This window comes from Monodelphis domestica, chromosome 6, assembly GCF_027887165.1.
Source record: "Monodelphis domestica isolate mMonDom1 chromosome 6, mMonDom1.pri, whole genome shotgun sequence".
Taxonomy (NCBI): Eukaryota; Metazoa; Chordata; class Mammalia; order Didelphimorphia; family Didelphidae; genus Monodelphis; species Monodelphis domestica.
In genome coordinates, this window is record NC_077232.1 from 271,568,453 (window position 1) to 271,591,952 (window position 23,500).

Consider the following 23,500-nt stretch of genomic DNA (forward strand, 5'->3'; position numbering starts at 1 on the left):
CTCAATATAATTCATACATGGTTGTTTGCATTTTACCTCCCCCATTAGGCTGAGAGCTCTGACTTTTTTTCACCTCAGTAGCTAGCACAGTATCTAGCATATAGTAGGCATTTAATTAATATTTGTTGATTGATGAGTCTCAGCCATTGGAATAGGAAAAAAAGGCACTAATCATATAGTATCTACCCAAATTCTTAGGCTACCTGGCCCATCTCATTGAGGAAGTGAGTTAGGAACAAATAAATGCAGGATTAGATATGACAAGTTTTTTCCATTTCCTTCCTTCACCAGCCACACAAGATTGTTGTGAAGAGAGTTGGTTCCGCAAAGCCCAATGGCCTCTTTAATCTTTCTTCCTAGGAAAGAAATTACCTTTCAAATTCTCTGATACCTAATATTGTTTGACATTCACTGCAAAGATTCCTTGGGGAACTCAAGGATTTCCCTTTGACCTTGGTAGGGAGGAGGCTGAAAGGTAATGACTCTTAAATGATTATAATGGCCTTCCCTTTATGCTTTGCTTATTATCATCTCCATCCTCTAACCCCCACTGAAACCTGAATATCCTGATGAAACTGAAGATCTTCTCTTATGATAACAGACTAGCTACTGATGATCAATTTATCCAAGTTGGGCAGGTGATTTAGATATCTGGGGCTTAGATGGGACTGAAGTTCTAATTATTTTGACACACTTTTACCAGCATCTTTATAGCATGTCAATCAACCATCTCCTTATCACCCTCTTATTTTAGCAACCCAAATTTTTGCCTGTATGGTTGTTGCACTAAGTAGGCCCATAGCAAAAAAAGTTCCTCCCAGAAGGTAAAATTTAATTACTCTCATGCTGGCTAGATGTAGGGTGTGGTAGGTCATTGGGGGAAGGGTTATGAATGCTTCTATCCAGTATACTAAACCAATATATTTTAGGAATTAAACCCCCTCCCTTAAGTTCCACCAAAGAACTTATCATTATAGGGCTCGATAATACAGAACTTCCAATATAGCTACCCAGAAAGGACAAAGGATGGTCCTCATGCTGAATCTCTAATTGGTTTAATTTGCGAAAGTATATCCTCTTTCATCTCCCAAAGCTGATGGAGCTCAGCTACAGGAAAAAAATTCTGATTTTCATTAATACATGTCCTTACTAATAATTTTTCTAATAAATTATAAATTTCTTCTGTTATTCCCTAAATTTCTTAGTGGTGAAATTCTGCTCATCCTTTATCCTTTCCTAGAGTTATAATAGGTGAAGATTGAGACTGTTTTATAACTGGGTCAGATTACCTATACTCATTTTCACTCACACTACATTATCTTCTTTTATAGTTCTCACACTAGCAGGACTTAATAAGTTTTCCAGCAAAACTTCAGGATTAGTGGCTGCACTTCCTGCTCAGGACTTTTTGGTCATCACCCCCATTTCCATTACCCTTTTTACTTTCTCATTTACTTCTATTACACTGTACATTGTACAATATTTATGTACTTATTATGTCTCAGGTTAGATTCTAAGGTCCTTGAGGGGATGGTCTAAATGGATTTATGATCTTTTCCATATTTTTGCTTGCAGTAGAAGTAGAAATAGGAGGGGAAAAACACAATTCTTTTTCTTAAACCTTTTAGTTTAAACTTAAAAAACAAAAAAAAATCAAATTAACTCATAAAAACATTTTAAATTAAATCAAATGAACAAAACAATATCAAGACATGATGATTATAAATACTTATGAATTTAAGAATAAAATATAATAATGAGCTCCTCAAACTGAAGTTTATATGCTTTGAACTAGTGTTGGCTTCTCCCCAGTAATTCCTCCATAACCCTGCTTTGTGGCAAGCTTCTTAAACACTATTATAATGGCAATTTGCAGGAAAACAGGATATAAGAATACTATGTTATTAACAGCTGCTAAAATAATTCATCAGCAATAGATAATAACTTTATATTTTTGTCCCACTAAACCACAAGGGGAAATACTTATTTCTTTTCTCATAACTTTAAAATTATGTTATTTTAAATTATTTCATTTGCCTCTAAATTCTCTGCAAATTGTAATGGAAACCAAGTATAAAACTGCAGACCTCAAATTTCAAATTTCTTGTTTCTCTCAAAGAGCCAAATATATCAAGTCAACAGGGGTTTTTCCTCTCTTATGGTCTGTCTTCTTTTCCTCCCTCTTTCATCTGTTACTCATTTTTGACAAATCTCATCTCACTCTTACATCCAAGTTCTCACTAGGAGGTTTTGAATGCAACAACAAACACTGAACTAAAAAAAGTGTGACTGTGTGTGTTTGTGTGTATACACAAATGTATACACACATATGCAGAGACCTGTGGAGTGTGAGTGATGCTAGTCTATGAACTGTGTAATCAGGGACAAGAATACCACCCTCCCAACCCTCAGTCTGTTCCTAATGTGTCTCTCTATATATTTGATCTCAACAGGTTCTTCAGAACCACTTCAGTGGGGATGATCTGGAATATTTTCAAGATAATCACAAAAATTCTCTTTAATTGGCTTCAGGTTTATTTTAAATTGGGAAATCTCTTCTTCCATAGATTAGGTTCTTTTTTTCCCTAATCCCAAACTACAGTTAGTGGTTTAGGAAAAACAAAACAAACAAAACATTGTCAATCACCATAGAATTTATTAACACTATCAAATATTAAACAAATGTAAGTAAACATTTAAACAAAAAATGGAAAGTATGATATGGCTGTCAGTCAGAGTTGCATCTATGTGCTGGGAAGGTAGGAGAAAAGAGAATCACTGTCTGAACTTTGCTATTGGCTATCAAAACTGTTGTTTCAGGCTGTGCCAGGTGTCATGTCCTCTGCCAGGTACCCATTTTCTTGCTCACATGTTCTGCTTCTCTGTGTCTCTGTCTTTCACCCTCTCTCCCTCTCTCTTTTGCTTCCCTCTCTGCTTTTCTCTGTCTCTGTCTGTCTGTCTCCTGTCTTTAAAATCTGTTACCAATCTAACCTCAGGATTCTCTTCCTTAGTTAAAATACCAGACTGTAAATTCAAGGTATATCAGTATCTACAGTCTCTGAGATTTTACATTTTGACTGGTATTTATATATATATATATATATATATACACATATATATATTTATACACATATGCATATATATGCTATAAGCCTTGTTTTCTTAAGTTTACTTTCTGTACAAAAAGCACTGCTTCTTTTAAAATCATTATTTTTAGACTTTGTGGGGATAACTGGCTCAAGAGTCCTTGACTCTCATTTTGTAATCCAATTTAACCCTCAAATTAGACTTCACCTATATTAGTTTCATATATATATATAATTTGAAGGGAAATGTCATTTCTTTGGAATGGAAGCTATCACCTAACAGTTTTGAAGAATCTAAAGTGCATCTTAATAACCTCATTAAAAAACACTATTAAAGTACAAGTGAACACACTGAAAGATAGAGATTCATTTTAATGGATTAATAAGGGTCTACTTGAAAATGAAAAGAAATAAAGATAAAGGTAATATATATTATATAAAAATAATATAGTAAAGTTAGGAATGTTTTTTTTCTGTGAAATAGTGATAAAATATACATAATATAATATGAAATACATAGTGCAAATAATGAATTCCTTCAAGTCACATTATTTGAATTAATCATCCTCTTTTATATAATTATAATTTTAAGTAGTATAAATTCAAATTCATGGAACTACTTCAGGACATTTGTTATTCTCACTAATCGGGACCTAGCAGTGTATTTGTATCATCTCCTGCTAACTATGTTCCTTAAAATACTTAAATTTATATATTACACACATAGGCACAAACCCTTACATATGTGTGTAGTCAAGGCATTGCCGTAAAGGCAGAACTGTAAGGGTTAAACCTCCTCTTCTCTCTGTTTGGGCTGCATAGTCAGGGTCATGGGTTGAACTGTGTACGACCTGCCCAGCTGTGTGCTCAAGGTTGGAGTAGCATCAGAGGGAGGACTGATAAGGTTTTTGAGAAAGAAACTGTAAGGTTGGAGTAGCCAGCAGAGGACTGATAAGGGTTGTGAGAAATTGTGAGAGTCTGTGGGAAAGTTGCTTCTCTATCTTTGTTTGGAATCCTCTCGGTTCTTCCCTGTGCCTGGCAGGTAACGTCATGAATTCCTGTGAATCTGCCCAATTATTGATTCCTGCTGTTGCTGGGCGGCAACATCATATCTTCCTGGGTGTCTTAACCTATATATTGCTTTGTTTGAACTCAATAAAGGGTTGTTATGCTTTTTCATGTAGCGTCCATTCATCACTCTGTATGTTCGTTACCCCAGGCAAGGTCACGAAAAGGTTGGCCACCTTTTTGATGAGCCTTGCATATGTGTATTTAAAATCCTTAAAACTTTTTTAAAAATTGCAATTCTCTTCCCTCCTGTTGAATTTAGTCCATTTCTTTATTGCTCAGAGTTCTGACAGTTCTTTGTTAATCTACATACCTTAAATATTGTAGAATACCATTTTATTAAATAGAATAGTCAACATTAATTCAACTGTATGGTATATAGATAAGGATTCTCTGATAAAATCCTTTTATTATAGAGTGATAAGATAGAAGTTTTTTGATGGCAGAGATTGTTTCATTTCTCTAGGTATTCGTAATGTCTATTACAGTGCCTAACATGTGTTGTTTAATAAGTACTTTTTGCTAGATAGATTGATGTAGTTCTCTGGACTCCTGATCTGTACAAAATTCCCCTATGGGATCATCAGAATCAATTCCCACTGAAAGAAGACCCTTTTAAAATTTATGTCTTCTGCACATAAGCACTTAGTGCATATTGACAGGAAGCATAGTGTCTGCTGCTTTAAAAGGTGAACAGACATGATGACATCCTTTCACACAGAGAGATTGAGTATAGCTCCTGAAACATCAATTTTAAAGAAAGATTCCATATGCAATAAATCATATCCATATTCATAGATATGTGTGTCACCCTTTAAGACCCTGAATCTGAATCAGGGAAAAATGAAAACAATTTGATTGTTATTTCATTTATATTTAATTTCAAAAAATAAATATGAAATTATGCTTCATTCTTTGACGGAAAATAAGAGAATCACAGTATCTAAGGTTTGAAAAGAACCCCAGAAGCCATCTGATCCACAGTATATGTATGCAACTTCATTCCTATCAAAACTCATGATAAATGTGAACAATAAATAAATAAGCATTTATTAACTTTTTACTATATTCCAAGGAACCATGCTAAATGATAGGATTCCAAAGATAAAACCAGCCCTTTCCCTTAAAGAACTTAACATTCCTTGAGGGAGAGGCAGCATGTATATAAATAGACACTTAAAAAACTATATTCAACATAAATGGAGATTAACTATAGTTAGAAAAAGCCTCTTGTTAAAAATTGGCTTTTCAAGTGAGTCTTGAAGGAAACAGATTCTAGGAGGAAGATTTGAAGAGGGAGAATATTTTAAGTGAAGAGCAGCCAATGCAGATATGTGGAAGGAAGAAGGAATGAAAGAAGAAAAGGAAGGAAGGAAGAGGAAGGAAGAAGGAAGGAAAAAAGAAAGGAAGGAAGAAGAGGGAGGGAAATGAAAGAAGGGAAATAAAGAAGAAAGAAAGCTAAGTTCTTTGTGGGAAGGAACTGTTTTTTATTCATCTTTGGATCCCCATCACTTAGCATGGAACCTGGCACAAAGTAAGTAGTTAATAAGTGTTTACTGAGTAATTATTGTTTACATGTTTTCAAATATGTTTTAATACTTCGTTCAGGGAAGGAAAAAGGAAATAAATGAAGGAAACAATAATTTATGAAGCTCCCACTTTGTACCAAGTGCTTTGTTTAGCACTTTACAAATATTATCTTCTTTGATCCTCACAACAATCATAGAAAGGGAATGCTATTAAGAGATTCATTTTTTGTTGGGGAAACTGAAGCAGACAGAAGTAAGATCTTTGCTCAGGGCTGGTAAGTGTTTGAGTCCAGATTTAAACTCAGGTCTTCAGGATTCCATTCATTGATATAAATATAGGAGGAACATTTGAGGTTAGCCACTTAACTAGATTCACTTTTTCACTGATATGAACAACCAACCACCTATTGGGTGACAAGAATCTCTGCTTTATGAGGTGCTGCTATATATCTGAAAACATCTATTTTTTACTTCAGGTTCGTTGGGGTGATAAAGGTTCTACTGAAGAAGGTGCAAGGTTAGAAAAAGCCAAAAATGCTGTGGTGACAATTCCTGAAGAAACAGAAGAACCCATCAGACCTAGACCACCTCGGCCCAAACCTACATACCAGGCTACTCAGACAAAGTGGTACACTCCAATTAAGGTAACCAAATCCTCCATCCAGCCTCACATAGGCATGTTGCATATGCAAGGGTTCATTTTAATTTTTCTAGTGTTTTCTGTTAGATGAAATTTGTTTTAAAAACCTCAACCATATGTAGCTCTAGTGTCAGAGAGGCTTATGGTACAAGGAGTCTAGGAATATTTTTGGAAGGTATTCAACTAGTTCTGGCTCAGAATCCTACTAAAAAATCCCTGAAAAGTATCCAAATTGGACAAACCAATATACTGGCTAGAATGCCACACTTTCAAATATGCTGGCCATATTTATAAAAGTTTTATAAGTTTTTATTACAAATTATCATAAATATTATAAATATTAGTTTATAAGCTGTATAGTTGTATTCAAAAAGTTTTATTAAGAAGGAAAGAAGAACCTAAGAATATTGTATACTCTGTAGTAAGTGAATTATGTTACATACTCAATTCCCACAAAGTTCCTCATTTTTATATGCAGTGGCCCCTTTTATAATTATTGCCTCTGTCCATTTCTCAGATGTCTACAGCTACATTTTCTCATCTTTGTCCTTCCACATCCACTACCAAATTCTTTTTCCCAATTACAGTTGACATTAGACACTGAGTTTAAGGAGGACCTCTCCTACTTTGGCTTAGGTTACAACTTTCACAACCAGAACTCATGGCTCTGTCAACTTGCCATCCCCCTTTCTACAGCTGAGTGAGGAAGAGGGGTAGAATAGAGGTACTCTGTTCTTGGAGGAATTTTCTTTCCCAATTGTGTTATGTAAAAGTTCAAAATATAGACTCCATATTCTAGTGACTTAAAATCCTCTCATCCTTTATTCCATGATACTAACAATAAGCACTGTATATTCAAGACATTTCTTTCTTCCTTCCATCTTCCCACAGTGGGTTAAACAGGTAAGCAAAACGACTAGACCTAACAATCTTGCCTAACATTCAGCAACTGTAGTCCCTTTTCTCCCCAATGAAGACAAGGAGGAACATTTCCTTGTTTATTGTCCAGGCCAGGATTAATCATTATAATCATATAATTGTTCTTTATATTGAAATTAATGTATTTTTTTATTTCTGTGTTTAGTTCATTTTGCCCTAGTTCATGAGAATTCTTTTGATTCTATCATTTAAATGAACAAAAAAAAAAGAAAATATTTTTTAAACCAACATTTGTGTGGAAATTACTTGAACCATGCAATAATTTTGATGTGGTTTCATTTTGTTGTTAATGTGTATTCCTACTGAGACTAAGCTGACTCAGAATATCTGTCAGTAAATGAAACTGGATTAAGCTGGTTTCTTTAGCTTTCATTAGTTTTTTTGTTAGTTGAATGCTGGATTTTATGCCACATACACATATTTCCTTGCTTTTTCTGTTGTATTTTCAATTCTGTGGTTTTTCAAAGGAACTATTAATATAACAGTGTATGGGGTGCTCAGGGAGGAGTAGTATCTCTGGTATGGAGGGCTTATTGTGCCCTTCTAGGGCAGCTCTCCAACCTCTGACCCTCACCTGACACCCACCTCTCACTGTGGCTCCTAGTAGCTGCTAGCATGGGGCAGCGGCCAAACCCTGGGCAATGGCTTCGACAGGCCAACTAAACCTTGTGAGGGTAGCCATCGGGTCATCGACCCCTGGTGAACTAGGGCTTTGCTCACCCAGCATGTGAAGACTGTTTTGGCGGAAAAGGCGGAAGAAACCAACAAGAAGGTTCAACGGTTGAGATGGCGACGCAGCAAAGCACTGTGGAGTGCTTAGGGCGTGTTGGAGTACAAAAGACAACAAGGCCATCCAATGCAGCTGAGGAAGTCTCCAGTGTAACAATTTTTCGTGCCAATGGATCCAGGTTTCCAATGCCGAGAGAGTGGGACTGTCTCTGTGCATCGACTTTTCCACTTAAATCTCCTTCACGCACAAGTGTTTTTGTGCACACTCATCTACATCACAAATGAAAGCACACAAAGACAATCGTCATCCTCGGATACCACGAGACCACTACTATACTATTAATATAGCTCCTTGAAGTAATCTTCAAGAAAACTTGAACAAAAGTATCTCTGAAAAAATACTCTACAATGATGCTGTAGACACATGTAGATATGAGGAAACCAAACTTTTCAAGGATCTTTTGAGTCCACAGTGAAATGTGACCATTTGTATAGAGGCATAAAGGAAATTGTGGTCATCTGTGAAAAACAGTTCCAGGAATTGAGTAAATGTTACTGTTATAAAATAACATTGGAAATTATCTTGGAAATATGATCAGAAGGACATGAGAATTGAAGGAGATAGTTTTGAGATTTGAATTTGAATAAGAATACTATTTTTAATTAAGAAAATATGTTAAATATTTCTGTGAAGAAAAATTGCTTATAATTGGCAAGACAGTTCAAAGAATGGAAGGGATTAAAATGAAGACTAGATCTGCAATTGCAATGATATAGGAAATACCTGGGAAAGGAAATTAACCCTAACTAAGTCAGCATTTTCCTTGCAATTTATCTTAGAGAGTTGCCTGGTGTACTGAGAATTTAACAACCAAGTCTAGGGTCATATAACCAGTATGCATCAGAGATAGGTCTTAAATTCAGTCCTTCTGGCTCCAAGATAAGCTCTCTATCTGCTGCTATTGCATAATAGGAAAAGTTAATATTTCTGACAAAACTCATTTTTAAATTCAAGGCTATTCTAAAACTATTATTGAAGAAATTCAGAAGACATTGTAAGATCTGGGTATTTTCATCAACATGTAAAGTATCCACCCTTATATATAATATAATATAATATAATATAATATAATATAATATAATATAATGTAATGTAATGTAATGTAATGTAATATAAATAATATTAGAAGCAGTGACTGACTTGATAAGTTCTTTATTTTGCTTAAGGGTAGGGGTGATGAGAAAGTGAATGACAATGAACCCTAGAAGAACAAAAAACAAGAAGGGAGAAGCAGAACCTTTAAATGATCCAGTCTTTTTTTCTTTTTAAACCCTTACCTTCCTTCATGGAGTCAATACTGTGTATTGGTTCCAAGGCAGATGAGTGGTAAGGGCTAGGCAATAGGGGTCAAGTGACTTGCCCAGGGTCACACAGCTGGGAAGTGTCTGAGGCCACATTTGAACCCAGGACCTTCCGTCTCTAGGCCTGACTCTCAATCCACTGAACCACCCAGCTGCCCCCAAAATGATCCATTCTTAATCAAGTAATTTCTTAGGATTGGTTTGAGGGGAGTCTCCCAGAGCCAAGAAAATCAACAATAAAAATAGTAAATGATTGGTATTGTCTGTTAAGGTTCAAATTTCCTTAATGAATTGATTTTTTCCTTCATAAATAATAAGTCAGAGCCAGTATGTTTTAGAGGCAGCACAATTAAGTATATAAATATATGCATATATATATATATATTTAATCTTACCTTTTTTGAGCCATTCACTCAACATAGTTTAATTATTTGCTATGTATTAGTTACTAAATGATGTTTCTGTCATTACAGGGCCGGCTTGATGCACTCTGGGCTTTGTTACGTCGGCAGTATGACAGAGTTTCTTTGATGCGACCTCAGGAAGGAGATGAGGTTTGTATGTGTGATGGTGATCCCAAGGAAATGTGAATAGTGATCATTTCAGTGCTGTTCATGCTGCAAAATTTTATGGGGAAGCAAAATTCCAAGTTCTCATTTTATCTATGAAAGGAGTATGTTCTAACATACCATTCTTTAATGAGTGATCATACAATATTAATAGGAAAATTGAATCACCAAGTCCTGGCATCTTTTTTTTTAATTGAAAATTTTTATTTAATTAATTAATTTAGAAGATTTTTCCATGGTTACAAGATTCATGTTCTTTCCTTCCTCTCCTCCCCCCGCTCCCATAGCCAATGCGCAGTTCCACTTGGTTTTACATTGATTAAGACCTATTTCCATATTATTGATAATTGCACCAGGGTGATCTTTTAGAGTCTACACAAGTCCTTGCATCTTAAAATATACACTTGACAAAGATTTTGGATTAAGTCATAGGCACAGAATATAATAATGTACCAAGAAATTTAAATATAATCATTGAGTTCACTTTTTGTTATCAAAGGCACAGGGGATCTTTGAAGATTTGACCAATATATACTTCTATTCTTTCTTTTGGGGCTGAGAAATTAGTATTTAATGAAATATAAAAGTATGACTTCAGAAATATAATATTAAATATTTTATTAAATATGATAGAGGTCATTTGAACCTAAAATCATAAAAGATTACTAAAGATTTATGATATTGAGGTGAATTCATTTTGCATTTATTTATTTGTCTTCTGAGGTGTTTTGTTCATTATATTCATCAAAACTGGATATTATTCTTTTAAAGGTGGCAGAATTAAATTAAATTGAATTAATTTGGTTTGATAATTATAGACACCAGTTTTAAAAATTATGTATGGATTTCCCAGAACATAGAATAATGCCTCCCTTCACAAGTCAGACAGTATGACATCCTAAAATGTTTGAAAATCTATAGTTTATTCTTCCTCCAACTGCAATCTTTCTAAAGTATCCCTGAGAGCCAGCAAAACAGGCACTTAGAGTACCTGTAGGAATTCACTCAGTCCCATGTGAAGGAGCTTCTTGCATTATTGCATAACTCTGTAATTAGGAAATTCTATCTTTTCATCCATTTGGTATCAATCCCTCTTTTCAGAGGAATTTAGAATGTATTCAAATATATCTAACATTTTTTAGTCTTTTATTCTGCATATGCATGAAAAGTGTTAGATTTCCTCTCTTGTCACTTCTAAATTATGATTGCTTGACCCCTTAATCAGGATTCTCTGGACACATTCTACTTTGCCAAAGCCTGTAAATTGTGGCATGTAGAATTATTGTCTAACAAGTGTAGACTATGATGAGACTATTGTTTTCCACATTTGAGATAGTATATTCTATCAATGCATCCTGAGATGGCAGTAGTTTTCTTGGCACTCATATTGGCCTGTTGTTTCCAAAAAATCTACCCTTTTCATCTTTTTTTTTGAAAGTATGAAAATATTTTACATTTTTTGTCCTTTTCCATTATTTTTCAAAAATTACTTACTGGTTAAAAGACTTCATTTATAAATTCTCTAAGCAACCTCGAATGCATTTTTCTTGGACTGCAGACTTGAATCCATTGAAAACAAATTGGCATTTTTTTTTTACTGATTCTACCCCTATTTTACAGTCATAAGATCAAAGATTTAGAGCTGGAAGGAACCTTAGAAACTATCTAGTTCAACCCACCCATTTCATAGAGGAAACTGAAGCACACAAAGGTAGCATATATTAGAGCTAATATTCAAATATAGACCACTTGATGCTAAATTCAGTACTATTTCCATTCACTCAGGAAATATTTGAACTAAAATTTCTATTTTATTTTTGTTTATTTTATCATTTCCCTGTTAAAGATCATTATCCTGGGGGGGCAGACAAAGAAAGTAGGAATTAAGCAGTTCTGTCTTCTTTTGGCTATTATATGTTACAGCTCTAACTGGTCCACAAGTTTCCCAGGGGAGCAGACCTATTCCTTTCTTGTCCCTTCTTTTTTTGGACTGAATAAAACTGATAAATTTTTTTCTTTTACTTTTTCCTCTTCCTTCCTATTTATTTTATTTTATTTGATCAATTTCAAATATTATTCCTTTGATACAAAAATCATATTCTGTTCCTCCCTCCCCTCTCCCTGCCCTTCCTGTTACCGATGCGCAATTACACTGGGTATTACATGTGTCCTTGATCAGAACCTATTTGCATGCTGTTGATGTTTGCACTAGGATGTTCCTTTAGTGTCTACATCCCCAGTCACATCCCCCTCCACCCATGTAATCAAGCAGTTGTTTTTCTTCTGTGTTTCTACTCCCACAGTTTTTCCTCTGAATGTGGATGGTGTTCTTTCTCAAAGATCCCTCTGGGTTGTTCAGGATCACTGCATTGCCACTAATGCAGAAGTCCATTACATTCAATTGTACCACAGTGTATCAGTCTCTGTGTACAATGTTCTCCAGGTTCTGCTCCTCTCACTCTGCATCACTTCCTAGTGGTCATTCCAGTTCCCATGGAATTCCACCACTTTATTATTCCTTTGAGCGCAATAGTATTCCATCACCAACATATACCACAATTTGTTCAGCCATTCCCCAATTGAAGGGCATCCCCTCATTTTCCAGCTTTTTGCCACCACAAAGAGAGCAGCTATGAATATTCTTGTACAAGTCTTTTTCCTTATTATCTTTGGGATTCAAACCCAGCAGTGCTATGGCTGGATCAAAGAGCAGACAGTCTTTTAGTGCCCTTTGGGCATAGTTCCAAATTGTCCTCCATAATGGTTGGATCAATTCACAACTCCACCAGCAATGAATTAATGTCCCTACTTTGCCACATCCCCTCCAGCATTCATTACTTTCCTTTGCTGTCATGTTAGCCAATCTGCTAGGTGTGAGGTTTGTTGTTTGGATTCACATCTCTCTGATTATAAGAAATTCAGAGCACTTTTTCATGTGATTATTAATAGTTTTGATTTCTTTAACTGAAAATTGCCTATTCATGTCCCTTGCCTTTATCAATTGGAGAATGGCTTGATTTTTTGTACAATTCATTCAGCTCTTTCTAAATTTGAGTAATTAGACCTTTGTCAGAGGTTTTTGTTATGAAGATTGTTTCCCAATTTGTTACTACCCTTTTAATTTTGGTTACATTGGTTTTGTTTATACAAAAACTTTTAATTTCATGAAATCAAAATTATTTATTTTATATTTTGTGACTTTTTCTAAATCTTGCTTGGTTTTAAAATCATTCCTTTCCCAAAAGTCTGACATGTATACTCTTCTGTGTTCACATAATTTACTTATAGTTTCCTTCTTTATATTCAAGTCTTTCACCCATTCTGAGTTTATCTTGGTGTAGGGTGTGAGGTGTTGATTCAAGCCTAATCTCTCCCATGCTGTCTTCCAATTTTCCCGGCAGTTTTTATCAAATAGTGAATTTTTGTTCCAAAAGCTGGGGTCTTTGGGCTTGTCATAGACTGTGTTGCTGAGGTCACTTACCCCAAGTCTATTCCACTGATCCTCCTTTCTGTCTCTTAGCCAGTACCATATTGTTTTGATGACCACTGCTTTATAAGTATAGTTTGAGATCTGGTACTACAAGACAACCTTCCTTTGTATATTTTTTTCCCCTGATTTCCCTGGATATCCTTGATCTTTGTTTTTCCAAATGAACTTTGTTATAGATTTTTCTAATTCAGTAAAAAAGTTTTTTGGTAGTTTGATGGGTATGGCACTAAATAAGTAAATAAGTTTGGGTCGGATGGTCATTCTTTCTTTCTTCCTTCCCTTCCCTTCCCTTCCCTTCCCTTCCCTTCCCTGCCCTTCCCTTCCCTTCCCTTCCCTTCCCTTCCCTGCCCTGCCCTGCCCTGCCCTGCCCTGCCCTGCCCTGCCCTGCCCTCCTTCCTTCGTTCCTTCGTTCCTTCGTTCCTTCGTTCGTTCGTTCGTTCGTTCGTTCGTTCGTTCGTTCGTTCGTTCCTTCCTTCCTTCCTTCCTTCCTTCCTTCCTTCCTTTCCCAAGTGTGTGTCAGCACCATTGCCAAATATTTTCTTGGCAGCTTGAGCCAGCTATCTGTCTTGTCACACTCTCTTTAGATGCTTGAGTCTGAGGTGGTACCAGACTCTATAGAATGAAAGAATAATCATTTCTCCCTCGTGCATTCCAGTAAAGCTGTCCCCCAGTTACTGAGAAGAGAACCAAACTTATTGTGATACACTTCAAAATTGACCCCAAGATTTCAAATAATCACTGGTATGTGTTAGCAACCTCCTGCATAAGGAAAGAATGACAAAAACATTTACTAAACACTTACTATCTGACAGGCCCTTTGGCTTAGATTGAAAAACCAGACAGACTCTGTTCTCACTGAGTTTACATTTGAAATAAAAGACACAGCATAAATATCAGAGATTATTGTAATGCCCAGAAATCCTTAGGCCATATTGGCAAGTTGGATGGCCATATGTCGTGGTGTTTAGGGAAATGGTGGCAGAATATCTTGTACAATCCTTTTACTTGTTGGTTGGACCCTGGCACCTTCCTAACAATTCACTTTCCTTTGAGAGAAATCTCAAGAGTTCCTGCATTAGAAGGAAAGTTGAGAGGTCATGGAATGAGGGGAGTGGGGAAGGCAGCCTGTTATACTTGCTGCTTTCTAGGCTGGCTTGTCTGTTTGGTGGATTAGGCTGGGAGTCAGGAAAGATTTGCCTGGGGGCAAATATTGGGATATTTAATTCAAAATTTCAATATTATTTTCAATTTGAAAAATTGTTTGCAACTCACAAAATAATCCATTTTTTAAAAAATCTAGTCAACTTTTCTTTAGCTATTTTGTAAATCAGACTATACGATGTCTTATTTTGTACATATGTAGTTAACAGAAAAACTTAAAAAAAAAACAAACCATAAACCTGATCTAAACATTAGAAAACTGAGCCAAAGGATGTTGTGATGCCTGCAACAACTTACCAAATATATTTGTTCATACTTGTGATCTTATAACAGGCAGGTGGGCTTATCTAGTTTCAGAAGAAGGTGAATAAGTATTCTGTCTTCTATGAATCTCAAAAGAAAGATTAAACAAAATTTGAAAAAAATCTGTAGAGACATCTAAAACAAAAAGAAAGACAAATATGTTAGAAAAGATGAAAATACATTTAAGGTGTCTGACCCATGGCACCAAAATAACACCATCCCTACCTAGTTAACAACATTTCTTCTCTCCTGAAAAAACATGTATTCATACCCTCGAGAGAGTTAGGTTCAATCAACAGAATTCTCTCTCTCTCTCTGTCTCTCTGTCTCTCTGTTTCTCTCTCTGTCTCTTTCTCTTTGTCTCTGTCTGTCTGTCTGTCTGTCTGTCTGTCTGTCTCTTTCTCTCTCTCTCTCATTATGCTAAATTTCAAGCCAAACAAATGTTTTCCTTCTCCTGCTCAGAGGCCTCATTGTACTACTTTTCAGAAGAATTCACTGCTGAATTAATGTCCTTGATCAAGTAATTGAAGTTTAGGCATAAAGTATCAAAGCAGAGGGAGAGAGAAAATCCCTGCCCCCCCCATCCCACGCTGCCTGCTCCTATGGAGGGTGGCCCAGTTTGAGGGCTGCACACAGACAAGACAAGAAGCTTTGATTGTGAATGGAAGTCCTCAGAGTCATACATTTTTCATCTCACAATCCACAAGGTTAGGGAAGCTTGTACAGGTGTGAGTTAGCAGGTTGTCTCTGACATCTGCAGAGCAGAGGCACAGGTCCTCCCCAGCCTGCAGGGAGGCTGCTGGATTGTCAGCGGACTTAGTTGATAGTGGCAGAACAGTTTTGGTCCCACATTTGCTGCCTGGGGGTCCAAAACACCAAAGGTAGAGCTGGGGTGGACACAGCTGTGCTCCTAAACTTGCCTTAGGCACAAATAAAGAGATCTAATATAGTTTGACTCTGTTGCAGTGGGGAGATGAGGACAGAGAGCTACTTCAGAGACAACTTAGCATAGCAACATCTGCCACCAAGTTTCCAGGGAGTGACAGGGGACAGCAGGTATGGATCGGAGCCTCCACATAAACAGCCTCCATTAGGCCATGAATACTTTTGAAGGGCTCCCATCAAACATGCAGCCTCCGCAGCAGGAGTTTGTTTTGTTTTCAAAGTAATGTTTGGTTTTGCGCATTTGCAAAGTAATTTATAAATGATGCATCACCAACATTCTCTCTTTTGTTTGAAGCATGTGAGACAGAAGAAGGAGAAGAGAGGCAGGAAGACATGGAGGAAAAAAAAAAAGACAGACCAGCAATAGTTTTTGGAGTTTTTCTACAATCCAATTAACTCTCTCAAGAGCTTCTTGGCTTTAATTGAGGTTACGTTAACCTTCAGACAGCTTCATCACAGTGAACCAAACTCCACATAGGTAAATTTACTAATTCCACTCGTGGAACCTAAATGCCCAACATCATTTCAGTTTAAAAATTCAGCTATTATATAGGGGTTTTGTTATGGAAAAGGAAACTGGAATAAATTATATGTATTTTAAAGTAAATTTTAATAAATTAGTAAAAGTATTCTTCAAATGCATTTTCATTAATATCCAAAAACAAAATTCAATAGTTTTAAATGCTTCTAATTTCTGAAAGTTTTTTGAAGAGTTATTTAATATAAATCTATTATTTTAGAATCTTAAGTAAGTAAACATTTCCTTGCTATTTTTCCTATGTATCAAATTAATTTATAATTAAAGCAAAGTTGTTTTTTAAATTTTAAGGGGAATTGTATAAATTCATGGCTGTGTCTTTTAGGACAGAATCCATCATAATACCATACTTTTAAATAACATTTAATCCAGCATAGTTAGAAAACAGATATGAAATTGTTCTGAAAAAAGCTAAAATTCTATATAAATTTAAATAATTGAAAACTAATGTGTTGAACATCAGTTAATGCTGATGACATGATCATTATATGAAAAGGAAAAATTGAAATCTGTTATCTTTGGGATATAGATCATGAAGGTCAGTACTACTTAAAACTCTGAATCTGGGTGTATGATCATTCTCTGAATTGATTTCCTTGTCATCAGGACCAAAAAATGAGCCAAATATAAGTTCATGTGATAAATTATGACTATATGTGTATTTTACTATCTCATTGTGTTACTAGTGTCTTCTCAACCTTTTCTCTCTCCCAGTCATTTCTGTGTGCATGTGCTTGTGTGTGTGTGCAATTAGAGCCTTCAACCTGAATAATGCCCAGGACACATCCATTATTTTAATGTAATTTTGTATCTTGGTCTTTTGACTTCAGTTTGATTGTAAGCTTCTCAGTTTCAGAAGATATCTCATATTTTACACATAGTAGTGTTCATTGAATACTTTTCCCAAGGGTTTTCAAGTGTCCTCAGTGTTTGGTATCATATGAGAGTGTTGAGGAATTCCTGTTGGATTTTGGAGTCAAGTTAGGGTATGAATCCTAGGACTGTTACTTACCATCTGTTCAACTTTGCCTCTCCATGAATCAGTTTTCCCTCCCATATGATGAGAGGGGTTCTACTAAATGACTGTTAAGGTCCCTTCCAACTATAAATCCATAATCTGATTAATTTAACTTTTTAGTTTTTATCTAGAAGTTTTAGATTACATAAACACATTTTATTAAATTTTATAAGTTCTTCAACATTCACATCACAGGATTATTGATTTAGGATTTAAAGGGAACTTCAGGGGTCATCTGCTTCAATTCTTTCATTTTACAGATTTGGAAACAGATCTAGAGCAATCAAGTAACTTGCCCAAGATGACTTTACTATGTTTAATTACACTTTCTTCTTAAAATTTAAATAAGAATTGTAATATATCAACATTTTAAAGTATTTTGACAATTGCATTTCAATATAATTGATTTTCTTTGTACACTTATGTCTTTTATATCATGAATTTAAGAATATTATTTTAAGAAAGGATACAAAGGCTTCCATGCTAGTAAATGGATCTATCACTCACACACATATATTAAGAACCTTTGCACTAATGAGATTATTTGCTATCTTTCTTTGAAGAATAGATGGATTCTTTGGGCTTACGATAATATAAAATTATTGAGAAATATATTAACTAAATATTTCTACCTTTTATGTTGCTAAGTATCTTTTACTCTTTATTATATCTTGTCTTTTCATTACAAAGCATCCATAAAATATCATTATGTTCTGAATAAGGTAGGAGATGTAATTGACTTTGTTTTACATGTAATTGAAAGATAAAATTTTCCAGTGTAGCCTAGGGCATGAGCCTTCTATTAGTAGTATAATATCTTACTGACTATAATTTTTAGCTGTATACATATGTTCATTCAGAACATTTTCTGAATATATATGTCTCTAGTATAAGGGAAGAATAAGTAACTAATTCATAAATCAGAATTTCATTTGTACATTCATCTGAAAGATTTGAGACTTTATATGGTTTTATTGATTGGTTGGGTGGTCCAAAGTTCTCAGTGCAAATAAGAAATATGAAATTCAGATATCTTGGCCATTTTCATGTTTCAGTCAAGAAAAAGCATCTCATTTCACAAAATCATTTTTGTTTTAGAAATACAAATTTGACTTTAATTCATGACTTTTCTCATCATTTTTTAGTCCATCTTAATAATATTAGATAGTGTTTAGGTTTGCTATTGGATTATGGTATTAGTTAACCATAGGTTTTAGAGTTTCCATGAACCTTAGAAGTTATCTAATCACTTTAGATCTTAGAACTGAGGAAACCAAGGTCCAGAGCATCAAAAGCAGAAAGCTAGAAAGGACTTCAAAGGCCAGCCAATATAACTCCCTTATTTTATAAACAAGGAAGCTACAACTTCCAAAGATTCCATAACTTACTCAGGTTCACACAAATACTAAGTGGCATTAGAAACCACATATTCTTACTCTAAATATGCTATTCCAAGTATGTGATCTTTCTTTTTCTGTTTTTGTATAACTATGTCTGTGCCTTGAATAACATTCTTTAATCTGAGCCAATCAATATTAAAATAATTTATAGAGTACACATGTCTAAAAATGTCATTAAACTATTTTCCAAAAAAAATTCCTTCTTCTTTTAGCACAATAAAATAATAGTTCTTTAAACTTTTGTGCTAAGAACTGAGTATTTAAGAGTCAACAAAAGAACAGATAAAGATATGTTATATAATTTTGGTACACTTAACCAGTCTATATTTGAGGCATTGATTGCTCCAAAACAGTTTGATTTTCAATTGACATTAAAAATTTTAACACAGATTCAACATGCTAATTTTCTTTATCTGGATGAACATTACCTTTCATGTATGTATGTGAAATTCATGTAATACTAAAGGTAAATTTCATTATTCATATTAAGCAAATTTTTTTTAATTCCCTTCTTTTGAGTATGTAAATGTACTATGTACTAATTTTCTCTTTCCAAATAAGTTACCACAGAGTATATAGTCTATGTGACAGCAAACATTATAGTAACTAGGAAACCTACCCTTAAGTTTCATTTCTAAAGCTTTATAATAAGGGTATTTTAAGTGGAGAGGCCATTCTCATAATTCAGTCATGTTCTCTTTGATTAAGGGAGTAGCTTTTGTGGAAAGATTCTATTTAGTTCATGTACATTTTTCTTTTTAATTTTATTAGCATATGGCTTGGGTAAAGTCCTATTAAAATAAAAAATGACATTATTGTTTTAAGGAAACAGTGTATATATATATATTTATATGTGTATAAATATATCCCTAGTCATATCCATATTCATATACACACATACATATGATGTATATAAAGAGATAGATAGATAGATAGATAGATAGATAGATAGATAGATAAATTATGTACCCTGAGTCTGTCATTCTTTTATTTTTAGGTGAATAGCCCGCTTTTTCATTGGTCCTTTGGAATACTGTTGAATGAACATTGTGTTGATCAGATTTTATTGCTTTCCAAGTTGCTTGTTTTTATACTGTTATTGTTACTGTATAAACTGCTTTTGTGGTTCTGGCCATTTCACAGTGTATCATATAAATCTTTCCAAGTTTCACTAAAAACCATTTCTTTCATCACTTTTCATAAGTTATATTCTATTATATGTGCATACCATATTTTGTTCAGCTATTCCTGAATTAATGAATAACTTTAAAGTTCCCAGTTCTTTGCTGATTTAAAAAGAGTTACTATGAATATTTGTGTATATATGAATCGCTCTTTAGGTATAGGTCTTGGAGTGGTATTTCTGAGGCATAGAATATGCATAGCTTAATGGAGCTTTTTTTTTTCAGAATGCCAAAACCAGTTCATAGCTACTTCAGTAGCTTTAATGTCCCTGTTTGCCTAAAGCCTCTCCTGGACTTCTCTTTTATCTTTTCTCTTAGTATTACCAATCTGAAATTGAAGTAGAAAGACACATTTGCTTTATTTGAATATTTTTTCATATGACATACCTTGGACTTCTTTTTTCTTTTAAATGGACTATCCACACATGAACACATCAATTGGGGAATAGCACTTATACCTATAAATTTGAATCAGTTCCTTGAAAATGCAAAACTTGTGACAAAGATTTTTCCCCCGAAAAGTCATTTCCTTTCTAGTTTTAGCAACATTGGTTGTGTTTGTACAAAAATTTATTTCTATAACTGTCTTTATGCATTTGATCTTCTATTGGTCTTTGATCAATTATATTTGTTAATTCTTTGTTCACAAACTCTTCCCCTTTCCATAGATCTTAAAATGTAATTTTTTTCCTTGTTCCTTTAATTTGTTTATGGCATTGACCTTTATGTCTAAGTCATGTACTTATCTTGAGATAATGATGTGATATCTTATTTCTTCCTTATTGCTCTCCAGTCTTCCCAGCAATCATTTGTCAAATAAGGAGCTTTTACCTTTAGTACCTAGGATCTTTGTGTTTGTCAAACCTTAGGATACTAGTTGATGCTTTGATCTGTGGTATACCAAATCTGTTGCATGGATCAACCTCTCTCTTAACTTATATGTAATTATTTTTGCTATTTATTTGTTGAATAGTTTGACATCTGGTACTAATTTGGCCTCTGATTTTTACATTTTTTCATCGTGTTCCTCCAGATGGATTTCAGTATTATTTTCTATTTCCAAGGTCTGTACAGCAACACACTTTAATAATTTGATTGGTGTGATTGAATAAGTTAAATAATAATACTTTGTCTTACCCATAAAATTTAATGTTTCTCCAGTTGTTTAGTTCTTTATTTGTGAAACATGTGCTTTATTTTCATATCTATATATTTCCTTTGTATGTCTTCATAATTGGACTAATAAGTATTCTATTCTGTACTTATTTTAAATAGAATCAAGGTCTTATCAAGCTTATTTATATACCATTCCATGGAACCTTAACCAGCCAATCATTGTGCTAGCTGCTGGGGCTATCATGACAAACATGGAATAGGACTTTTTTTCTCATGGAGCTTATATTTTATCAAGAGAAAACATATGTATACATAGAAGTTATATAAAAGATGTAAAAAGTAAATATAATGGGAGTAGAAACTAATGATTAAAACAAAACAACAATTATCAAATGTAACACCATTTTTTAAATTTGCAGATTTGGTTGTATGTAGTGATGCATAGAATTAATGACTAATAACAGATAAAAAATCTGCCTATTTGAGATAGTCAATGTGTTGCTGTTGTTTATAATGCCATAGAGCCATAAATTTTGATACCCGAGATATTTCTTTTTTTTTTTTAGATTCGACTTTATGCAGCAGTAGTGAGAGGATGCTGGATTTTCAAAGAACTGAATTTTTCAGAGCTTAATTTATTGTATTTTTCTTTGAATTCCCACATTGTTCATTAATTAGAGAACATATTGGCTTTACATTTGTTTCATCTTAGATGGAATAGGCTTTCAAGAATATACCTCAAACCTCAGCTGTTGCAGGCAGATTGGAACTCCATCCTCTTCAGAGTGGCCATGGACTATGAAGTCCTAATGTGGCTTATGTTAATACTAAGTATCTCATTAGTCTGGTTTACAGAAATGATAGCTAGCCTCTAGAAATAGTATATAGGAACCTAACTGTTTAATTCATTTGCTACTCTTTAGATGAAATGTCATATTGAACTGTCTTCTGTACCCAGATTTATGGACTAGTCCTATACTCTTAACCAGATTACTTCCTCTTCCATTAACTGCTTAAAGTAGGGCAGCTGTCCATGAAGCTGGTAGTAAATTTGATAATGTTTGCTATGTTAATCTATCAGCATTTCATATGGAGGCCTCAGATAATAGGATTAAAGTTTCGCCACCTCAGGTTTTTCTATCCTAGGATAAGAATGGAATGAGAATGGTAGAGCATCTTAGGGAGCGAAAACTTGAGGAGTATTGTCATAATGGGCAAAACAAGAAAAAGGAATTATTCATGTCTTCTTACCTATCAATATTTTAAAATCTTGATTATTAATTATGAAGTTAAATCCTTAATGCCCTCTCTATACATTAGCGTCAGATTCTCTTTTATGAGATAGGAAAGTTAGCAGGTAAAGCTAGCTGATAGTCTTCTATATATGTGTGTATCCTACATAAATATTTTCATTTGCATCTTTCAAACATTTCCCTGAGTTAATATTCAGTTCTTCACCTTTTGACAGTTACTGTAGGGCAGTTAGGATAGATAGACAAGTAACAATAAATCCAAATAAAATCCCTGCATAGAGCAACAGTAGTAAATCTTGATAATATCACCTTCATGTTTACCTGAATACAAAATACTTTGCTCAAGATGAAATGTGTGTTTATGAGCTGAACATGTTATAGGGAGAGGAGGAAGGAGAAGGAGAGGAGAGGGGGGAGAGAGAGAGAGAGAGAAAGAGAGAGAGAGAGAGCAGAGAGAGAAGACAGAAGAGAGATCTTTTGAACAATTGATGGAAGGAATGAAGTGTTCTGTAAACAAGGAGTTTTAAATTATGCAACTAGTAAAGCTGAAAATTAATGACTACATTTCCAATTAGCCTTGTTCATTGAGACTTCAGTTGGATCTTGAAATGATGAGGGAGCCCTTGTTTTAAGAATTTATTTTTAATTTTTCATTGCCTATTCTTATGTAATAGGTTCATGCTACTTAAACTTGTTGGCTTTTTGAATATATATTTAATATAATTAAATATTTAAATATTTATTTATTTATTTTTATTTATATATTATATGTATAATATATAATAAATATATTATTCATTGAATAATTAATATATTTTATCCTTCTGGAATTATTTCCAACATGAAGTACAAATTTAAAGACATTAATTGCATTTCCTAGCTATAGAAACTTATAATCCATCAAGGGGAAATATTTTAGAAACAGTCTTTAAGTACCTCCTATATTGAGGACCACACATATTCATGCACTGGGGAAACAGACAAAAATTAAATAATTCTTTCTCTCAGAGAGCTCTTTCAGAGGAGACAACATATACAAATATAATTAAATACAGAACAAAAAATTTTTAAATGAACACAAAGTAGTTGAGGGGAGCAAATTAGGAAATAATCAGGAAGAATGGTTTCATGTAGATAATGGTAGAGAAGAAAGCAAGTGAGTCCTTTGAA

General features: G+C 34.2%; 1 protein-coding gene across 5 annotated transcripts in view; it reads left to right on the forward strand.

The window, feature by feature from the left end:
- The window catches only part of ANTXR2 (ANTXR cell adhesion molecule 2), a 248,493-nt gene that overhangs the window by 139,356 nt on the left and 85,637 nt on the right, over positions 1-23,500 (forward strand). For 3 of the 5 annotated variants that reach the window (XM_056803239.1, XM_056803237.1, XM_007495962.3), the window contains exons 15-16: positions 6,160-6,327; positions 9,827-9,907. In XM_056803239.1, the coding sequence (XP_056659217.1) occupies positions 6,160-6,327; positions 9,827-9,907 (249 nt within the window). Of the gene's footprint in view, positions 1-6,159; positions 6,328-9,826; positions 9,908-16,116; positions 16,388-23,500 lie in introns of those variants that run through there. The other 2 variants (XM_007495961.3, XM_056803236.1) reach the window with 2 other exon arrangements.